The following is a 21240-nucleotide window of genomic DNA, read 5'->3' as shown; positions in this document are numbered from 1 at the left end:
TAATACCAGGGACCAAGGCTGATCCTCCCAGAGGCAACTACTAATTCTCACCTATTAAAACATTCTTTATGATACAAGCCACATACATTCTTTTCACATAAAGCATCTTCAAAGCTGGTATAGCACAGTACAAACCAGTATGTATCACTTCATAAAATGTCTACACAAGCTGTGTGATGAACTTGACTCTCTACAAACCCCTAAAACAAGTATAATGAAAAATATCTCCTCAAAAAGCTCCTTCGCAAATAAAACTACTTTTTAGTGAAAGGACCACAAACAGTGGGTCTCCATCATCCTTAAAAAATATAATTAAAAATATTTGTTAAAAACTTAATTTATCAATTATATACACGGTACTAAAAAAGGTATTCAAAGAAATCCATCTAACAATAATTATTCAACACCAAAAACTTTAACAGGCTAAAGGTGTTCGTGAATAAAGTTTTTTAAATAACTACGATCACAGCTACTGTTGAAGGGGAAAAAATACATCTTAACATAAAAGTTTAAATAACCATCTCTTACACAGCTGAAAACCAAATTAACATAAAAATGAATATCTCTAGTTTGCCTTTTTAAATTTTAAATTATACATCCAAAGGAAAAAAAAAAATACAGCATAAGAACAGGAAAGAAAAAAATGTGGCAAGGAATCTAAAACTGCTAAATTAAAAGAAAGAAGAATGTATTAGGAAAAACTCATGCTTCAAGTCTTAAGCTTCATCACAAATGACAGGTCAATCAGTTAGAGCAAATGAAAAAATTTTGCACACAAGATAGCTGTTGAAACAACCAAATTAAACTAGAGGTTTTCAGTAGGCAGCTTCCAATGCTCTAGGTGTATTTCAAGCAGAAATCATTATCCCAAAGGATTAGGCCTTGATCAAACAGAATTCTTCGGTTAGTCAAATGACAGTTGTATCAAAAATCTGTTCTTTGAAAATCATATAGAGAGCAAGAATTGAAGGAGACAGTAATTGGAAAGAAACTAACCTGCCCTGTGATTCTGCCTAGTAAAGCCCATATTCCTTGTCCTTCACTTCGAAGTTTTCCATTCAGGTTTTGTAGTTCTTCTAAAGATTCACATAGCTACAAAGTAAGTCAGATTAGTAAAGTTCATTAAAATATCTGACAATTTAAGAAATATCTACATTTCTATTCTATTCTCTATATATACAATTTTTTTTTTCTTTTTTTTTTTTTGAGACACAGTCTTACTCTGTCACCAGGCTGGAGTGCAAGTGACATGATCTCAGCTCACTACAACCTCCACCTCCTGGGTTCAAGCGATTCTTCTGCCACAGTCTCCCAAGTAGCTGAGACTATTGGCATGCATCACCACACCCAGCTATTTTTGTATTTTTAGTAGAGACAGAGTTTCACCTTGTTGGCCAGGCTGGTCTCGATCTATCGCCCAGGCTAGAGTGCAGTCGTGCAATCTTGTGTCGCTGTAACCACCACCTCCCGGGTTCAAGCGATTCTCCTGCCTCAGCCTCCCGAGTAGCTGGGATTACAGGTGCCCTCCACCACACCCAGCTAACTTTTGTATTTTTAGTAGAGACGGGGTTTTGCCATGTTGGCCAGGCTGGTCTCAAACTCCTGGGACGGTCTCAATCTCCTGACCTCATGATCCACCCACCTCGGCCTCCCAAAGTGTTAGGATTACATGCATGAGCCACTGTGCTCAGCCTCCATATATCCATATATTTTTAATATATTCAAGCCACAATACCACTGAAATACAAGGCTATCCAATTATTCAGCAGTATTTGTTGCTGTAAGCATTTTATTTTCTGCTGACATTTTTACTAATGATGATAACTAGGTTTATACCTTCTTTTACAGTTTGCTATATAACATCACATTCTGCTAACCAATCCTTGTGACTCTATCAAGAGGTATTTCCACTATTTTCCCAATGAAAAAAACTAAGGATCACAGAGCTTTTGTGAGTTGGCCAAGATCACAGAACTAGCAAGAATCCCCAGGTCCTCTGAATCTAATTCTAAGTACTCTTTTTACTACACAGTGTAGCTGATTATTGGAAACGTACTTCCTACTGTTTCTTTATGACTTAAAATGTTTTCTAACAATAAGTCAATACCCGTTTTATATGTCAAGTTATACTGGGTATGACATTTTAACCACATTTTGCTTTTATAAGATATTTCTTTTTGAATCTTTTCTTATTAGGATAAAGAGGTTACGTGAAAATTCAAATTTGGAAATTTTTATTCCAAACATTATAATTCAAGATAAATAATAATTTAAAGAAAAGTTTCTAAATTTTCTACAAACTTAGAAAGTGAAGCTCTCTAGCAATGTTTATTGGCTAGAAATAGAGAATAGAGTCAGATGAGTTGGCCTCACACCAACTGACTTCACTTGTCAAGTCTGTGACTTGACTACTTGTGTGAACCTGGGCAAATTGTTTAACTTCTTCAGGATTCAGTGTTCTCCCTGAAAATGGAAGCAATGATTATAACCTACACTATAAAGTTAACCTGAGAATTAAATAATACATGTAAACAGATTAAAATTATGCCTGGCACACAAAGTGCTCAGAAAGAGATGGTGATGATAATGAAGCTAATGAGGAGTAGGAGTTATAGGGAAGAGCCTAAGAGCTCCAGAAGAATTTAAAAATAAAACATAAAAGAAATGCCATACAATCACAAAAGAAATCATCACTAAGATCTATCACATTATGTTGCATATTTTGTAGCTAACTTACCTTATTATATTCTACATGAAGCTTTTCTTGTTCATTCTCTAATTTATCTTTTATATTCTTTTGTTCAGCCATATTTTCCTGAATTTGAATCATGCGCATATTTCTCTCTATTTAAATGAAATATCCAATTTTACTTTAGTAGGAAGTAAAAACTGACATAGGAAGAAACTAGCCATAAAGATGATCACATTGATAAACCTACATAGTTTAAAACTTTTAAGTATATTCACAAATAAATGAACCTAGCATTTTGTAAAAACCCAGAACATATTAGGAAAATAAACATTCCTCTATGATATATGTAGCATGCCTAATAAATTTCTAAAAATTAACAGTATATCAAATACTTTCATTAACAAATTGTTCTCAGTGAAACTGTGCATGTTATCAGTGTCTATACTGACCAAAATAATAATTCACAAAATCTGCAGTGAGAGCTGGTTGCTTATGCTTTCTCCTTCCATCCACACTAGAACTAGTATCTGAATTGTCCACTGGAAAGATATCTGTACTGATCCCCATGAGTTCTGCTTTCCGCATAAGTTTACGAATAGCTGAAGCACTGCTGGTGAGTGGTCTGGGCAATTTTTCCCTTGGAACCCAGGCCTGGGGTCTGGTAGATCGAGCTAGTTCTGCTTTGGCACGATACTGCTGAAGCCGGGCATTGATCCTTGCCTATAAAAGAAATGTATTCAAATTTTAAAAGATAATAAAATGAAACATGTTCCTTATGATTTTTACATTGATTTTTATTCCCATGTTTACAGAAAGATAATCAGAACTTCTTATACCAAGGCAAATTATAGGTATGAATGATCCTTAAGGTATACTGTATAATTTTTGAGTTACAATAAACTATATCTGCCCCTAGTAACAACGGTCCTAACTTATAATCAGAGTTTGGAGAAACTAATTTAATTAAGCTGAAGTTTCTCTTCTTAATAACTGCTATTGTCTCCATAGATTTAATGTATATAAAATTATATTTTAAATATTGGCAAACTGACCAAATCCTTTGAACAGACTGAAACAAGACGTAGTCAATATATTGCACTGATAGAGTAATTTCCTCACAGTCACATTTTTCAATGTAAAAATGTATTTTATAAAGGACTGCTCTGTTTGACTAAATGAGGAGTACTGTATTCAGCCAAAAATTATACTCACTATGTACCTTAATCACAATCCACTTCCTAGGTAACTAACCAAACTTCTTATTATACTTCACATGTCACTGGAAAACACACATGAGATGTAAAAGCCATACATAACCTTAAAACAAAAACACACAGGTTTTGACACGAATCCCATACCTGTGCTTCTGGTGATAGTTGCTTCTCTCTCTCTTGCAAAGACATTTTACAATAGGACTGTAGAGCCAAGTAGTTTTTTCTCTTCCACTTTCTGTCTAATCTATCTGCATGTTGCTTACAATAAGCAAAGAATGGATCTGCTATATCCTATACAAAAAAAGTGCAGAAAAATAGTAAACATTTGTAATCTGAAGAGTCATAAAAGACCTAACACAAAAGAATATTACTTGCTTTTCAAAGACTCTACTAGTGCTAGTTACGTCTAATAAATTACAAAAATAATTTTTATAATGATAAAAATTACTTCTTTAGAAACTTAATCTTGTATGTCAACTTCAAATTACCAACAACTTTTTTCTTTAAAGGGCCTGTGGGTTTAAAGATATTGAAATCAAATATAATGTATTATTTGGGTGTACTTGTATAGTAGCCCTTCAATATCCATGGGGGACTGGTTCCAGGACCCCCCAAGGAAACCAAAATCTGTGGATGTTCAAGTATCTTATGTTAAATGGTGTGGTATTTGCATCTAGTTTACATGCATTCTCCCACATATTTTAAGTAATCTCTACATTACTCATAATACCTAATACACAAATGTAAATGTGCAAATAGTTGTTACACTGTATTGGTTTTATATTTGTATTCTTTTTTATGATGCTTTTTTTTCCCCAAACATTTTCGATCTGCAGTTGGTTGAATCTAAGAACGTGTAATCCACAGACACGGAGGGCTGGCTGTATTTTTTTTTTTAATCACTGTTTAAAACAAATAGGATTTTAATACTCTTAGGTAGGAATAATCATTAAATATTAAAGTTATTCACACATAAACTAATATTGCAAAACAACAATATTCGACTAGCCAACAAGATAAGTGTGGCATTTCTAACTGACTAACAATGGACAGATTCTACTGAGGATAAAAATAGAATTAAGGGGCAGGTGCAGTGGCACACACCTGTAATCCCAGCACTTGGGAGACAGAGGTAAGCAGGTCACATGAGGTTGGGAGTTTAAGACTAGCCTGGCCAACATGGCAAAACTGTCTCTACTAAAAGTACAAAAATTAGCCAGGCACAGTGGCATGTGCCTGTAATCTCAGCTACTCGGGAGGCTGAGGTAGAAGAATTGCTTGAACACAGGAGGCAGATGTTGTAATTAACCGAGATTGCGCCACTGCACTCCAGCCTGGGTGACAGAGTGAGACTCTGTTTCAAAAAAAAAAAAAAAAGAATTCAGAAATCCCAAGCCCTGTCAATAAAAAAATTTAAGTTATGCCCTTAACTCTTTCCCTAAAATCTCAAATGGAACTACAGCTCTCTCATAGCCTAACAGCACATTTTCATTCAGAAAAAGTAATGTACAAAAAATAGGATTTATTCTATCAAAAACAACTTGTAAAGATGCAGTCCAAAAAAGTAATTTACAATGTAATTGCTAACAAAACAACAGGCTGTTCATTCTTTATGTCTGTCCCAAAAAGGAACAGTAAACATAAGCTATTAGTTTTTCTCTAAGTTATATCAAGAGTCTCTAAGTAGAGTTTTACAACCCAAAGAGAAATGACAACACTATCAAGGAGAGACATACAATAGAAAGAATAAAAAAAACTAATGTGTCCTTAATATTAAAAAAAAAAAAAAAAAAAAAGCATATGAGGCAGTTCTGTAGTGTGGTATCTACAGATGTCACAGTACAGCAATGTGTATCACAGAATTTCAAGACATAAAAACCTGGATACAATCTTGGCTCTACCATTTACTGGCTATGGGACTTCAAAAAATTGCTTAACATCTCTGGGCCTCAGTTACCACATTAGTAAAACAGGGTTTACTTATAATTTCTTCATATAGCTTTAAAAATAAAATACAAAAATTTAGTTAGGAGACTACATTAACACATACAAACAGCTGCTTTCTCATGACATGCTCTAAATCTTGGTGAAAGAGATGTTTAACGGAAATAAAGATTATACTGAACCTCAGCCCAAATGCCCAGATCTAGGTAATTATTCTAATGTTTCAAAGTAAATGAGGTTGAAATTGAGTCATTAGAGATAGGGTTCATGCTTGCATAGGTGAGTTAAGCATTTGGACCAAGACTCTGACCTAAGAAAAACCTCAATACTTACTATGGCAGAAACTACTAACTGTCTTACAATATCCATTCTTCCCATTAGTACTAGAACCCTATGAGTTTTTTACTGGGCATATGACTATCCTGCTAGAAACTATCTGGTCCAGTCTCCCCACAGCTAGATGTGGCCATGTGATTAAGTTCTGGCCAATAAGTTGTATGAAATTCCCAGACCGTGCCCTTGAAAGGAAGCTGCCTACTCTTAACCTCCTCTTTGCTACTTCCAATGAGGAAGAATCCAGTCAAGATGGTGATAAACCATCTCTGACTGTGTAGGAGAGTGCAACAGACTAAAGGATGGTGAAGCAGGAAGAAAGAAGGGAATTAATCCCTGGAACCAAACTCCCCTTAGTATCCAATCCGTCTAGAATTGTTTATTAGAGTGAATTCAACTTCTTCTTCGTTTAAGCAACCTGTTACTTGGTTTTGTTAAGCCAGTCAAAATAGTGTCCTAATTAATTCATTGGTTGACATGGAATATCCCTTCAACCTGCTTAGAGAAATGGAGCTTTCAAGATCCTACTCCCAGTGGAAGATGGAAAGGGAAAGACATGTTTCTGAATATCTACCATGAAATAAGCACATGTGCTTCTGTATCTATTATCTCTTTAACCTTCACCACTACCACATGAGGTAGGTTCTACCATTTTAATATCAATTTTATGGATAGAAAACTGAAAGCCAGAGAGGTTAAGTTGCTGAACCAAGACCTATGTCCAGTATGTAAGATCCATCTTCCTTAGCCATTACCTGACTGTCATCAGATTCATTTAAGGAAGTTTCTAAATAGAGGTTACTAGAGCCCAACTCTGCAAATTCTGATTCAGCAGATCTGAGGCAAGGGCCTTAAATGCAAATGCCTTGAGAAGCAGTAACAATCAACATAAATGGGTGAAAGAGACCTAAAAGATGCTAAAAAAGAAATAAAGATAAAAATGAATGATGAGAGGCAGTTAGTAAATGGTGAGGCCTGTGAGAACTCAGAGCCTGTGGCATACTGGAATGCCCCCACCAAAGGCATTCAAATTCAAGGTTTTCTTTTTTAACCCTATTCCTAACAAACAAAATCCATCTATGGATTAAGTTTAGCTTGTGGGCCTCTAGATGGCATGATTTGGTCCAGAATGTTAAAATCTTGTCTTTTGTTTGTTTTTTTCTTTTTAAACAAAGCTCCCTGGATAAAACTGACACAGCAGATCAAAGTTACATAAACTGAAAGAAGACACAGTTTCAGTCTTGTACATGGAGAACCACCTGGCACTTGTAAAAACAGTATATTTGAAGAACATACATATGCTTTATTGGTATCTTAATAGTAAAACTGATGTGTTTATTGAAACAAGAAACATTTAAATATAGTAATAACCTAATGGCATATCACACTTATCCTCTCAATTATGCACTATCAATATTCTTGTCCATCCCACCTCAGTCATATATGCTCTAACAGAATGAAATCTTGAACTTCTGGGCTCTGCAATCCTCCCGCCTCAGCCTCCTGAGCAGTTAGGACTATAGGCACACACCACCACACCTGCCTATTTTTACATTTTGTGTAGAGATGGGGTCTTGCTATGTTGCCCAGGCTCATCTCAAAATCCTGGCCTCAAGAGATCCTCCTTGGCTTGGCCTTTCAAAGTACTGGGATTACAGGTGTGTGCCACCGCACCCGGTTTTATATTGTTTCAAATATAATTTTCTACATACATATGTATAGTTTCTACTCTACAGAGTACAGCAATGTTCAATAGCAGCAAATTATACCTTAATTACAGAAGAAACTACCATATGGCTTACTCAGACTATAAGTAACTTTAGACTATATAATGTAAAACATAGTAACATAAGTTGTAGTCAGCATAACTGAGCCTGCGCAATAGCTCAGTATTTTTTAACTTATTTATTTAAATTTTTTAGAGGCAGGGTCTCACTCTGTTCCCCAGGCCGAGTGCAGTGGTGAGAACATAGTTCAATGCAGCCTCGAACTCCCGGGTATATGTGATCCTCCCACCTCGGCCTCTCCAGTAGCTGAGACTACAGGCACCATCACATCCAGCTAATTTTTTTTTTTTTTGTAGAGATGGGGTCCTGCTATGTTGCCCAAGCTGGTCTCAAACTCCTGGCCTCAAGCAATCCTCTGGCCTTGGCCTCCCAAAGTGTTGGAATTACAGGCATGAGTCACTGCACCCAGCCCTACAGTTCATTTTTTAAAATAAGATGTTGTGTCATAATAGGGTTTTAAATATCCTTCTAATAAAGCATGTTGTGTCATAACATGCTTTGACTATTCTAAATAAATCTGGAATATTCACAAAGTAGATGAAAGAGAATAGAAATTTCATATGGATTCTCACCAATAAGATAAAGGATTATGTCAGAAGGCTATATACAAAGTCATAAAAAATATAGAAAGGTATACAATGCCATCAGATGAAACTGATATGTTTATTCTATTTTTCAACCTTTTTTTTAACAGCCTATATAAAACCACCACAAAAAAGTAGTAAATCCAATTTGATACAGTCTTTAAAAAAAGTTTCCTAGAATGTCTAAAGAGTATAAAATGGAAATAGAAGGCAAGATATGCTCACAAACATAGATCTGTTTTAGTTTAAAATGTGTTTCTTAATTTTAAATGCTATTACATTACATAAATCCTTATGTACACAAGTACAACCATCTAGAAATAGACAAGACCTTCATTTTAACAGAATGATTACTGTCAAATGCAAATTTTATTAATACTGATTCATGCAATATCCTGGGTTTTGGAACATCATTCAGAAAATATTTAGAAACCAGGAGCATATATATGTAAATATGCTTTAAATCATTTCCCCCAAAAACAACAGCACACTAAGTAAGGCAGTGAATAGGGAGAAAAGTTGTATTTTATTATTCCAACATCCAGGGCTCCCACCTAATTAATCAAGGGACACAGCAAGGCAAGGAAGATGCCTCAGGGCTAATTCTCACATCCTAATGTATCTGTTTCCCTGTAAATTTCCCCAAATTAGCTTATAGATAAGATGTACAGACCACAGACTGTAAACTATGTAGCTTAATATTGTGTTTAGTTTCATTTAATTTGCATGCCTTTAGAAGGAGATGCACTCTCCAAATCCCATAAACTATATTACACCCCACTGTCCCAAACGTGGCTGCTTCACACATTTTTGTTAATTAACTAGCTGCCATCTTGCCAAAAATGATGACGTATGATGTTGTGCAAAGTAATCCAAAGTACCATAGTAAAAAAGAAAGCTCTCCACTGGCTCCAAAAGAACTCTACTAACTGCAAAGCTCAAAAGACAACTAACCTTATCCTACAGATTCTCTGATCCAAGTTTTACCTAGTATTTAATCTGGTCCTCTAAGTCTTACCTGTATTGCCTTCTTGTACTTTTGTCCACCATCCTGAGTTGTAGCTATGAGGAATCCAGACTACCCCACTGTATAATTATAACTCTATGGCTACCTAGTGGCTGAGAAGATGCTCACTGTTCATCTAGTAGCCTTCATCAAAGTACAACTTCTTAAAATTAAGAGACTGGAACAGCTGTATGTATCAAAAACAGCTACATGTATCAAAAATACAATTCCTACAAGATTTGCTTATTCATAAAATACATCCTTCAAATTTTTTTCTACAAATTTTCTTCATCAGAGTATCTTTACTTATTTTCTGGAAATGAAATAAATGTACTAAGATAAAATCTCAGCACAATAAGCAAAATTTACTCAATAAAAGAAAAAACATAACAAGGAGAGGCTTAGATTATTACCATAAAGCCATCATGAATATACAATAAAAATTATTAAATAAACAGTCTTTACTACATGAGCTTAAAGAATGAACTGAACCTGCTCACGATTCGTTAACATTCTTAAAAATTACTGCGGACCCTAAAGAGTTTATGTGAGTTATATTTCAGACAGTTACCATATTAAAAATTAAAACTGAAAAATTTTTGCAATATTCATTAATTTATTTTAAACAAAGGGCCCATTACAGAAGTATACACTTTTACTAAAATAAATACAATTCACATACACACAAAAATTTAGTGAGGAGAGTGGCACTGTTTTACATTTTTGCAAATATCTAGACATTAGTCTAGATAGCTGACATAAAAAAAGGTAGCTGGGTTCTCAAAATTGTTTCCATATTCAGTGGGTTCTACTGTTATACTGTATGTAATCTCTGGAAGTCTCCACTAATACTTATGAAAGAACAGAGTTCAGAAAAGTAAATAACATTTTATAGTGTAATGAAAATAGTTTTAAACTCAGACTACTTGAACAAATCTTAATGAGTCCCCAAAACACTGAAAACTACTGTTTAATGTAAAGACAATAAATCTGAAAGGAATATTATGGAATTAAAAATAACAGTAAAGAGATAGTAACAGAGATACTGAAGACACAGTAATGATTTTACTTAAATAAAAACAGAGCAAGGTTACTCAAATACAGTTTCAGATTCGCGTATAAAATAAGCCTTTTTTTAAACTGTAATTCATGGGGCTGAAATGCTGACATTTTAATGCTTTAAGACAACTTGGATTATCTTTCATTTTATCAGTCAGATCTCACTATAAAAATTTTAATGTTTTCCAAATGTCTGACTAGCTTTAAGACTGACAAAACTCATAGAGATTTACTCTTAACGTTTTAGAACAGTGATCCTGGCAACAACTTTAAAAATAAATGTTCAAATTTCTTTTATTATTTATACTTGTTATAGGACATAGAGTCAAAAGATGTCTTGTGAACATATTCACCAACTATGGGTTTAAATAAACTTACCTCTTCCGCTGCTGCCTCTGAAAGCAGACCTTCCTTCTGAGCACAGGTCACATGGAAATAGGCTCTGCACATCCCTGCATCACAGCTGATGCAAACTCCAGTTCTAGCAAAGCGAGGGTCTTCACAAAAGCTACACTCCTACAACAAAGAAACAGAAAAACTCTCAAAGCAAACATTTCCAGACTAAAGACTGCATTCTCATACAAAGCATCCATTAAATATTTAAAATGTTAAATACAAATAGTGAACCAATTATGTACCAATACAAACAATAACTGTAGGTGAGCCAAGAGTTTATATGAAAAAACATAATTACCTACATGGTTCAAATCAAAATTCAACTAATTTAATGGTAATAACAAATAATAATACAACCATAGTTAAAATTATTTGAGGATTTACTATGTGCCAGTCACTATTCTAAACACTTTACATATATAGACAGTACCCAGTTTACAATAATTCCACTTCTAATTTTTTAACTTTACAATGTTGCAAAAGCAATACACACTCAGCAGAAACCACACTTTCAGTACCCATACAACCACTCTGTTTTCCATTTTCAGTATAGTATTCAATAAGTTACACGACATAGTTAACATTTTATTATAAAATAAAGTTTTTTGTCAGATGATTGTGTTCAAGTGTAGGCTAATGTAAGTGTTCCAAGCATATTTAAGGTAGGCAACACTAAGCTATGCTCAGTAGGTTAGGTGTATTAAATTAATTTCAACTTAAAATATTTTAAACTTACAACGGATTTATCAGGATGCAAACCCACCATAAGTCAAGGACTCTATGTATAAATATATGTAATCATTAAACACAACTACTATGAAGAAGAGCTACTATAACTATTCCCATTTTACACGAGGAAATTAAAGACATGTTAAGAAATCTGCTTGCCAAAAATAACAAGGAAAGTAAATATAAGGCTTCAAACCAGGACAATCTTACTTTAAAGCCCACCATTAAGCTGTACTAATTCTTAAACAATATAAAATTGCTTGGAAAAGGACACAAGAGATCAGAGAAAATCCAACAAAAAATCTAGGCATTACAACCTAGAAATCATGCATGTTTTAAATTTCTTTAAGACAACTAAAAGTAATAAAACCAAAGTATGAACTGTTGAAATTACCCCAAATCCTTTCAGATTTATTTTTTTTATTCCTTTATCTCTTAAAAAAAGGCGGGTGGAGGGGGAATAGCTAGTCTAAAAGTTTAAACTACTCTGGTAAAAGAAATCTTCATAAAAGAAAAAGACGTTAAATTATGAAAGACTGACAGTGGACAACTAAAGAATTGTTTAATATAAGTATTAAAAGTGAACTACATAAGAAGGAAACAAATACAAGGAAAATGTTAAAATTTCAATAGTCAAATCCTGACATTCTACTGCCTAGTTAATAACAGTAGAACATAAATGGTATAATATATTGGCAAATAGCAATCTAACCATGAGACTGAGAGAGAGAGATAAAGAGAAATTAAATTATTTAAAGGATGTCAACACTGTGAACAGAGACATATTGTTTAGGATAATTCTCTGGGTAATTTCATGTAATATGCTGAAATTGAGCAAGGGATTTCAGAATGAATATAAGGAAAATATTCCTGACAGCCTTTTTATATTATAAAACAATCTATCAAAGAAAACAGAATCTTCCTCAATTGCCTGAATCATTTAAAATGCTAGTGAACTAAGCAACTGAGAACACAGAAGGAGAACATAATTCAGATTGGAAAATGAGTAGACAATGTGGTCTAGAAGGCTGTCCCAGTCATAACTCACAACATTGTATGTGATTTTGCAGAGGAGCCAGAGAGTACCTAATTTTCAACTCAGTTTCCCAGTGATATTTTCTTAAAGCAAAATAAGCAAGAGGAAATTAGCCTGTACCTGTTTCTGTATATGGAATCTCACACAAGGTGAAATTTAATTCAGAAAAATTCCTTGTAATAAATCACATTTAAAAACAAAACAAAACAAAAAAATCAAAAAACAAGCTTCAACTAACCACAACAGCCAACTAGACATTAGATAATGTAACTGGACACCTTCTACTAAATCATACGCATATAGAAAAACAACACAGCTGTAGCCAATTAAGTAATTTCCTTACTTTAGTTCCACATTCAGAAAATAAAAACCCACTGCTCACACTATTAAAGTGGACATCTCTGAGCCTTTTCTAGTTGTAAGTACTGCCCAATAAATATATCTGTTAATTTACTGGGCAACTTGAGAAAAATCTGTCTCAAATAACCTCTGTTAAATTTACAAGAATACATCAGAGATAATGCAAGTTCAGCTCCAAACCACTTCAATAAAGTATCACAATAAAATAAATCACAAAAATTTTTTAGTTTCTCCACGCATTTTCAGGTTAAGTTTACACTATCTGTAGTCCATTATATGTATAATAACATTATGTATTTCTAAAATGTATATACATTAATTTAAAAATACTTTATTGCTAAAAAATGCTAATGATCACTTGAGCCTTCGGCAAGTCATAATCTTTTTACTGGTGAAAGATGCTGCTTTGATGTGGATGGCCACTGACTGATGGGGTGGTTGCTGAAAGTTGGAGTGGCTGTGGCAATTTCTCTTTTCTTTTTTTTTTTTTTTTAAGATGGAGTCTCGCTCTGTCACCCAGGCTGGAGTATGCAGTGGCATAATCTCGGCTCACTGCAACCTCTGCCTCCTGGGTTCAAGTGATTCTCCTGCCTCAGCCTCCTGAGTAGCTGGGGTTACAGGCACGTGCCACCACGCTCAGCTAATTTTTGTATTTTTAGTAGATACAGGGTTTGCCATGTGGCTAGGCTGGTCTCGAACTCCTCACCTCAGGTGACCCACCCAACTCGGCCTCCCAAATTGTCGGGATTACAGGCGTGAGCCACCACACATGGCCTGGCAATTTCTTAAAATAAAACAACAATGAAGTTTGCTGCATAGATTCATTCTTCCTTTTATGAAAGATGTCTCTGTGGCATGTGATGCTGTTTGACGGCATTTTACCCATGGTAGAACTTTCTTCAAAATTGGAGTCAATCCTCTCAAATCCTCTTGCTGCTTAATCAATCAAGTTTATGTAATATCCTAAGTCCTTTGTCGTAATTTTAACAACGTTCATAGCATCTTCACCAGGAGTAGATTCCAACTCAAGAAACCACTTTCTTCACTCATCCATGAGAAGTAACTCCTCATCTGTTCAAATTTTATCATGAGATCTCAGCAATTCAGTCACCTCTGGCTACACTTCTAATTCTACTTCTCTTGCTATTTCTGCCACATCAGCAGTGACTTCCTCCACTGAAGTCTTCAACCCCCTCAAAGTTATCCATAAAGGCTGCAATCAACTTCTTCCAAACTCCTGTTAATATGGATATTTTGACCTCCTCCCATGAATCATAAATATTCTTAATGACATCTAGAAAAGTGACTCCTTTCTAGGTTTTCAATTTACTTTGCCTAGATCCATTGGAGGAATCACTATGTATGGAAGCTATAGCCTTATGAAATGTATTTCTTAAATAATAAGACTTCAAAGTCAAAATGACTCCTTGATCCGTGGGCTTCAGAATGGCTGTTGTGACAGCAGGCAGGAAAACACATTAATCTCCTTGTACTTCATCAGAGCTCTAATGAGCAGTAATCTTTTGAAAGGAAGCTTTTTTCTGAGCAGTAAGTCCCAACAAGGGGTTTAAAATATCCAGTAAACCATGCTGTACACAGATGTGCTGTGTACGGGCTTTGTTGTTCCATTTACAAAGCATAGGCAGAACAGACTTATCATAATTCTTAAGGGCTCTAGGATTTTCACAATAGTACAGGAGCGCTGGCTTCAACTTAAAGTCACCAGCTCTGTTAAGTCTCTAAACAAGAGAGACAGCCTGCCTTTAGAAGCCAGATAGTGACTTCTCCTCTCTAGCTATGGGAAGTCCTAGATGGCATCTTCTTCCAATAGAAGACTGTTTCACCTACATTGAAAATCTTTGTTGAATGTATGAGTCTTCATCATTTGTCTTAGCTAAATCTTCTGAATAACTTGCTGCAGCTTCTCCATCAGTACCTGCTGCATCTTCTTCACGTCTTATATTACGGAGATAGCTTCTTTCCTTAAACCTCATGAACCAACCTCTGCTACCTTCCAACTTTTCTTCTGCAGCTTCCTCACCTCTCTCAGCCTTCACAATATTGAACAGTTAGGGTCATGCTCTGGATAAGGTTTTGGCCTAAGGGAATGTTGTGGCTGCTATGATCTATCCAGACTATTAAAATTTTCTCCATTATCAGCAATACGGCTGTTTCACTTTCTTATCATTCATGTGTTTGCTGGAGTAGCACTTTTAATTTCCTTCAGGAACTTTTCCTTTGCACTGACATATTGGCTATTTGGCAGAAGAGGCCCAGCTTTTGGCCTACCTAGGCTTTCGACATGCCTTCCTCACTAAGCTTAATCATTTCTAGCTTTTAATTTAAAGTGACAGATGTATGACTCTTCCTTTCACTTGAAAACTTAGAGGCCAATGTAGAATTACTAATTGGCAAAATTGCTTTTTCTTTTTTTTTGAGAGGGAGTCTCACTCTGTCACCCAGGCTGGAGTGCCATGACGCAATCTCAGCTCACTGCAACCTCTGCCTCCTGGGTTCAAGCGATTCTCCTGCCTCAACCTCCTGAGTGGCTAGGATTACAGGCACAGGCCACCACGCCCAGCTAATTTTTGTATTTTTAGTAGAGACAAGGTTTCACCATGTTGGCCAGGCTGGTCTCGAACTCCTAACCTCAAGTATTATCTGCCCACCTTGGCCTCCCAAAGTGCTGGGATAACAGGCCTGAGCCACCGCACCCAGCCCTAATTGGCCAAATTTCAGTATCACTGTGTCTCAGCGAAACAGAGAGGCCCCAAGTCAGGGAGAAAGATAGGGGAACACCAGGTTGGTGAAGCAGTCAGAACACACATAACATATATCAATTAAGTTCACCATCTATGTTAACAGCATATATCAATTAAGTTCACCATCTATGTTAACGGCATGTTAACAGCACCCCAAAACAATCACAATAACAGCATCAAAGATCATTTCTAATATTCTTTTTCATAATTTTGACAAATTCCACTTCAAAAGTAAAGTCAGAAATTAGGCTTATATTTGATCCAACTAATTGTAAATAAGGTTTTGGTCTATGTATTAGGCATTGTGAACAGTGCCAGGGAAATGGTAGTAGTATCAATTATCATTTTACCTCCTATGTTATTCTAAATTGAGAATGTATAGAATGTATACATTATTGGCTTTCTGGGAAAACTACTCAATAATAAATGATTCAGTGCTAAATAGGATGATTCCTAGTAAGCATCTCTGCAGTCAACATAACACAAATAAAAAGTCATGTAACCTAACAAGTAAAACCTTTCTCTTTCAAGCTATCAAAAATACTTTATGTCTCACCTTGGCACCATATTTGGAATAGTTCATTTCCGTTAGTGTTACTGGTCGTAATTTGTCAATATCTCCAAAGGCTACTCCAGGAACATACAGGGCACAAACAATATGAACCCATCTAAGGAAAGAAGATATGATTTTGCTATCAAATCTTTTAATAAAATTCCCACACACAAAACAAACATATAAAACACCTGCCATCTCAAAATACTACCAAGAGAATTCTGTAATCCAATGTCCCCCAATCTCAGGCACATCATTAAAAAATATGAAACACCTACAGAATAACAGTTACAAAAAAAGGGAGTGAAATTACTTTTCCAGCAGCTTAGACAAAACTGAGAGCTAACAACTATAATTGCCTTTCACTTAAAATTCACTCACTGCACTTTGTACTTATCTATTCTTAAATATTTGCATAAAACTACTATTCAAATGAAACAAAACATTTTCATATGCAAGGAAAGGTAGTCACATTCATTATTTTAAGCCCTTTGAGAATTAAGAATACTAATTTAATAACTGTGAAGTTACTCTGCAGTAATTAAGTAAAATTTCTCTTTCTTGTTACTCTTTTCCAAAAGCTGCTGGGGTAATAATATTTAAGGACATATTTTACAATTTTTGTATACAGTTTAACTTCCTTTCCAGGTTAAAACTGCTAGGAAAAGGTACAGAATAAGCAATTCACATTTTCATTCATCTTATCTGTTTACCATACAACCTATATACTAAAATTTAAATGCCCCAAATATAAATATTTGTTAAAAGTTTGAATAATGCCATAAGACTAAACAAAGAATGCTCAGAGTTTCAGTACACTGGAAAAAATTGCAGTTGTTTCTAATTTCATTTTTAAAAAACTGCTCTGAACCATTTTTAATATATTAGGCACTCTTTCTGCTTGCTTAAAACAAAACAAACAGTGGGATCACTGACTTTGAAATTTAAATAGTAGATCTCATCACTTTTGTAAGAAAGAGGGTCACAGGAACAAATCTCTATTAACCCTGTGAATATATTAACAACAAATTCTGCTTTATCACAACTTAAGAGGCTATGCATGCTACATGGTTCTGGTTTTTGTGGTGCATTATGAGTTTTAAAGGACTAAGATCAAAAATTATTCTCTAGAGGCACTGGGAAAAACAGTTCCAAATCCTTTTAAAAATTATCTTTTTTATTGGGGAAAAAAATCCAAGGTTTTGAGATTTTCTTGATAGAATATTTTAATCCAACCTCCCAAATGCATCCTGTGGAGTTCAATATAAAGATACACATCTTCAACAAGCAGCTGTTTTCTCAATTTAATTTGTTCAGTTTTTTCATGCTCCACTGATGGATTAAATGTCGCTATACTCTGTAGAAGTTTATCTTTGATAAACCTAACAGCTGGCTGCTTGCTTCATACTGACCTTCTTAAAATGTAGTACACAAGTACTACAGATTTAAACTGCCACTTCAATGTGACTGGCACACAAGTATATCATTTCTCCCAACCACTCGTGAGGATACCAACTTGAGTCCTCATTAAAATACCTATCAAAGTCAATGAAAATCATGGCCGAGACAAGCATGGTCCCTTTTAATACCAGCTGTAAATAGTTTCTTGTTCATTTGTTTGGATGCACATAATTTATAACTTTGTAATTAAGACAAATCTGCAAATCAAAAAAAAAATCTTCCTTGTTACTTTACCATTAATTTTGCTTGGAGCTATTATGACAGATGTTGACTGGGGAAAGGAACAGGAAATAAGCATCACATAAAACCACCAAAAAATAAGAGTTGGAACTGTCATCCTAGCACAAACTATTAACAGATTATTTTAAACTCATATATTTTAATAAAGCAGACTAAGTAGAATGATACTTCTCAAAAGACTCATTTAAGAATGAAAACTATATTAATCAATAAAATTGGAATTTAAAGTACTCTGTATCAGTAATGTCTTTACAGCACGTAAAACAAATTCACGTCAAGTATGTTATTTTCATTCCTTCATCCAGTAATCAATTGTTAAGTGTCTACTAGGTACAGAGCACCATAAAGGTAGTTTGGAAATTATAAAGATGTATGTGAAGTGCTTACAGCAGAGTGTGGCTCACTGTCTTCACTCAAGAAATGTTAAGTACAAGGAAAAAAAAGCCTAAAAGCTTCTGTTGAGTGGGAGGTTGTTCATTTACATATGAAGAATTGGTTTCAGAAAGATTAACTGATTTTCAAATATAACAAGGCTAGCAAGGGACAGAACTAAGACTTACTAAGTCTAGAATTTTAAAGGAAAAAAAAGAAAGAAGTGGTAGGGCACAGTGGCTCATGCCTGTAATCCCAGCACTTTGAGAGGCAGAGGTAGCAGGATCACTTAAGCTCAGGAGTTTGAGACCAGCCTGGGCAACATGGTGAAACTCCATTGCTACAAAAAATACAAAATTTAGCCAGGTGTCGTGGCATGCCCCTGTAGTCCCAGCTACTTGGGAGGCTGAAGTAGGATGATTTCTTGAGCCTAGGAGGCAGGAATTCACAATGAGCCGAGATCATGCCACTGCACTCCAGTCAGGTTGACGAAGCCAGACCTTCTCTCAAGAAAAAAAGAAAAAAATGGCCAGGTACAGTAATCCTAACACTTTGGGAGGCTGAGGTGGGAAGACTACTTGAGCCCAGGAGTTCAAGACCAGCCTGGGCAACAGGATGAAACCTCATCTCTACAGAAAAATACAAACATTAGCCAGGTGTGGTGGCGCTACCTATAACCTGAGCTACTCGGGAGGCTTCAGTGGGAGGATCACTTGAGCCTAGGAAGGAGAGGTTGCAGTGAGCCAACATCGTGCCACTGCACTTCAGCCTAGGCAACAGAGCCAGACCCCGTCTGAAGGGTAAAAAAAAAAGAAAGAACTGAGACATAAAGATTTCAATGCTGCCTTTTATTGCAACATAAAGCTTAGTTTTAAAAATTAAGGAATTTAGTTCAGAGCCATATTTTATTTCACAATAGCTAGGAGGACATCCAACAAAGGACATAAAGAAGAAGAGTGCAACAAATGATAATGGAAACACAACGTACCAAAACCTATGGGATACAGCAAAAGCCCTACTAAGAGGGAAGTTTATAGCTATAAGTGCCTACATCAAAAGAGAAAAAACTTCAAATAAACAATCCAATGATGCATCTTAAAGAACTAGGAAAGCAAGAGCAAACCAAACCCAAAATTAGTGGAAGAATTAATAAAGATCAGACCAGAAATAAATAAAATTGAAATGAAAAAAATATATACAAAAGATCAATGAAACAAAATGTTGGTATTTTGAAAAGGTAAACAAAACTAACAAACCCTTAGCCAGGCTAAGGAAAAAAGAGTGAAGATACAAATAAATAAAATTGGAAATAAAAAAGGAGACATTATAACTGATATTGCAGAAATTCAAAGGATCATTAGCAGCTGCTATGAGCAACTATATGTCAATAAATTAGAAAATCTAGAAGAAATGAATAAATTCCTAGACACATACAACCTACAAAGATTGAACCATGAAGAAATCCAAAGCCTGCACAGACCAATAACAAGTAATGAGATTGAAGCCGTAATAAAGTCTCCCAGTAAAGAAAAGCCTGGGACTGCTTGACCTGATGGCTTCGCTGCTGAATTTTACCAAACACTTAAAGAAGAATACCAATCTTACTCAAACTATTCCAAAAAGCAGAGGAAGAGGGAATATTTCCAAACTCATTCTACAAGGCCAATGTTACTCTGATACCAAAACCAGCCAAAGGCACATCAAAAAAGGAAAACTACAGGCCAGTATCTCTGATGAACACTGATGCAAAAATCCTCAACAAAATACCAGCAAACTGAATTTAACAATACATTAGAAAGATCATTATGACCAAGTAAGATTTATCCCTGGGATGCAAGGATGGTTTAACATAAGCAAATCAATCAACATGATACATCACATCAACAGAATAAAGGATAAAAACCATACGATCATTTCAACTGATGCTGAAAAAGCATTTAATAAAATTCAACATCGCTTCATCATAAAAACTCCCCAAAACCAGGGGACAGAAAGACATACCTCAACATAATAAAAGTCATATATGACAGACCCACAGCTAGTATCATACTGAATGGGAAAAACTGTAAGCTTTTCCTCTAAGATCTGGAAAACGACAAGTATACCCACTGTCACCACTGTTACTCAACATAGTACTGGAAGCCCTAGCTTCCAGCAATCAGACAACAGAAAGATATAAAGGGCATCCAAATTAGAAAGAAAGAAGTCAAATTATTCTTGTTTGCAGATAATATAATGCCATATTTGGAAAAACCTAAAGACTCCATCAGAAAACTATTAGAACCGATAAATTCAGTAAAGTTGCAGAAGACAAAAGCAACATACAAAAATCAGGAGCATGTCTACATGACAACAGTGAATAATCTGAAAAAGAAATTTTAAAAGTAATGGCATTTATAATAGCCACACATAAGATTAAATATCTCGGAATTAACTTAAACAAAGAAGTAAAAGATCTCTATAATAACAACTATAAAACACTGATGAAACAAATTGAAGACGACACCAAAAAATGGAAAACTATTCCATGTTCATGAACTGGAAGAATCAATATTGTTAAAATGCCCATACTAGCCAAAGCAATGTACAGATTCAATGCAATCCCTATCAAAATACCAATGACATCCTTCACAGAAATAGAAAAAACAATCCTAAAATGTATATAGAACCACAAAACACCCAGAATAGCCAAAGCTATCCTAAGCAAAAAAG

The 21240-nt window shown here is 35.1% G+C and overlaps 1 protein-coding gene across 12 annotated transcripts in view; it reads right to left on the bottom strand.

Moving 5' to 3' along the window:
* Nucleotides 1-21240, bottom strand: part of PHF14 (PHD finger protein 14) — a 214539-nt gene that overhangs the window by 149623 nt on the left and 43676 nt on the right. For all 12 annotated transcript variants that reach the window (XR_001900959.3, XR_001900961.3, XR_001900962.3 and 9 more), the window contains exons 6-11: nt 16459-16570; nt 10998-11135; nt 4051-4197; nt 3142-3412; nt 2738-2844; nt 997-1092 (exon numbers count right to left, since the gene is read on the bottom strand). Coding sequence is in view for 9 of the 12 variants with exons in the window: in XM_021935988.2 (XP_021791680.1) it covers nt 997-1092; nt 2738-2844; nt 3142-3412; nt 4051-4197; nt 10998-11135; nt 16459-16570 (871 nt within the window). In the remaining 3 variants the exon portion in view is untranslated. The remainder of the gene's footprint in view (nt 1-996; nt 1093-2737; nt 2845-3141; nt 3413-4050; nt 4198-10997; nt 11136-16458; nt 16571-21240) is intronic.

The sequence above is a fragment of the Papio anubis genome, chromosome 4 (genome assembly GCF_008728515.1).
Source record: "Papio anubis isolate 15944 chromosome 4, Panubis1.0, whole genome shotgun sequence".
In the NCBI taxonomy this organism is placed as follows: Eukaryota; Metazoa; Chordata; class Mammalia; order Primates; family Cercopithecidae; genus Papio; species Papio anubis.
This window is presented reverse-complemented; position numbering and strand designations above follow the sequence as displayed.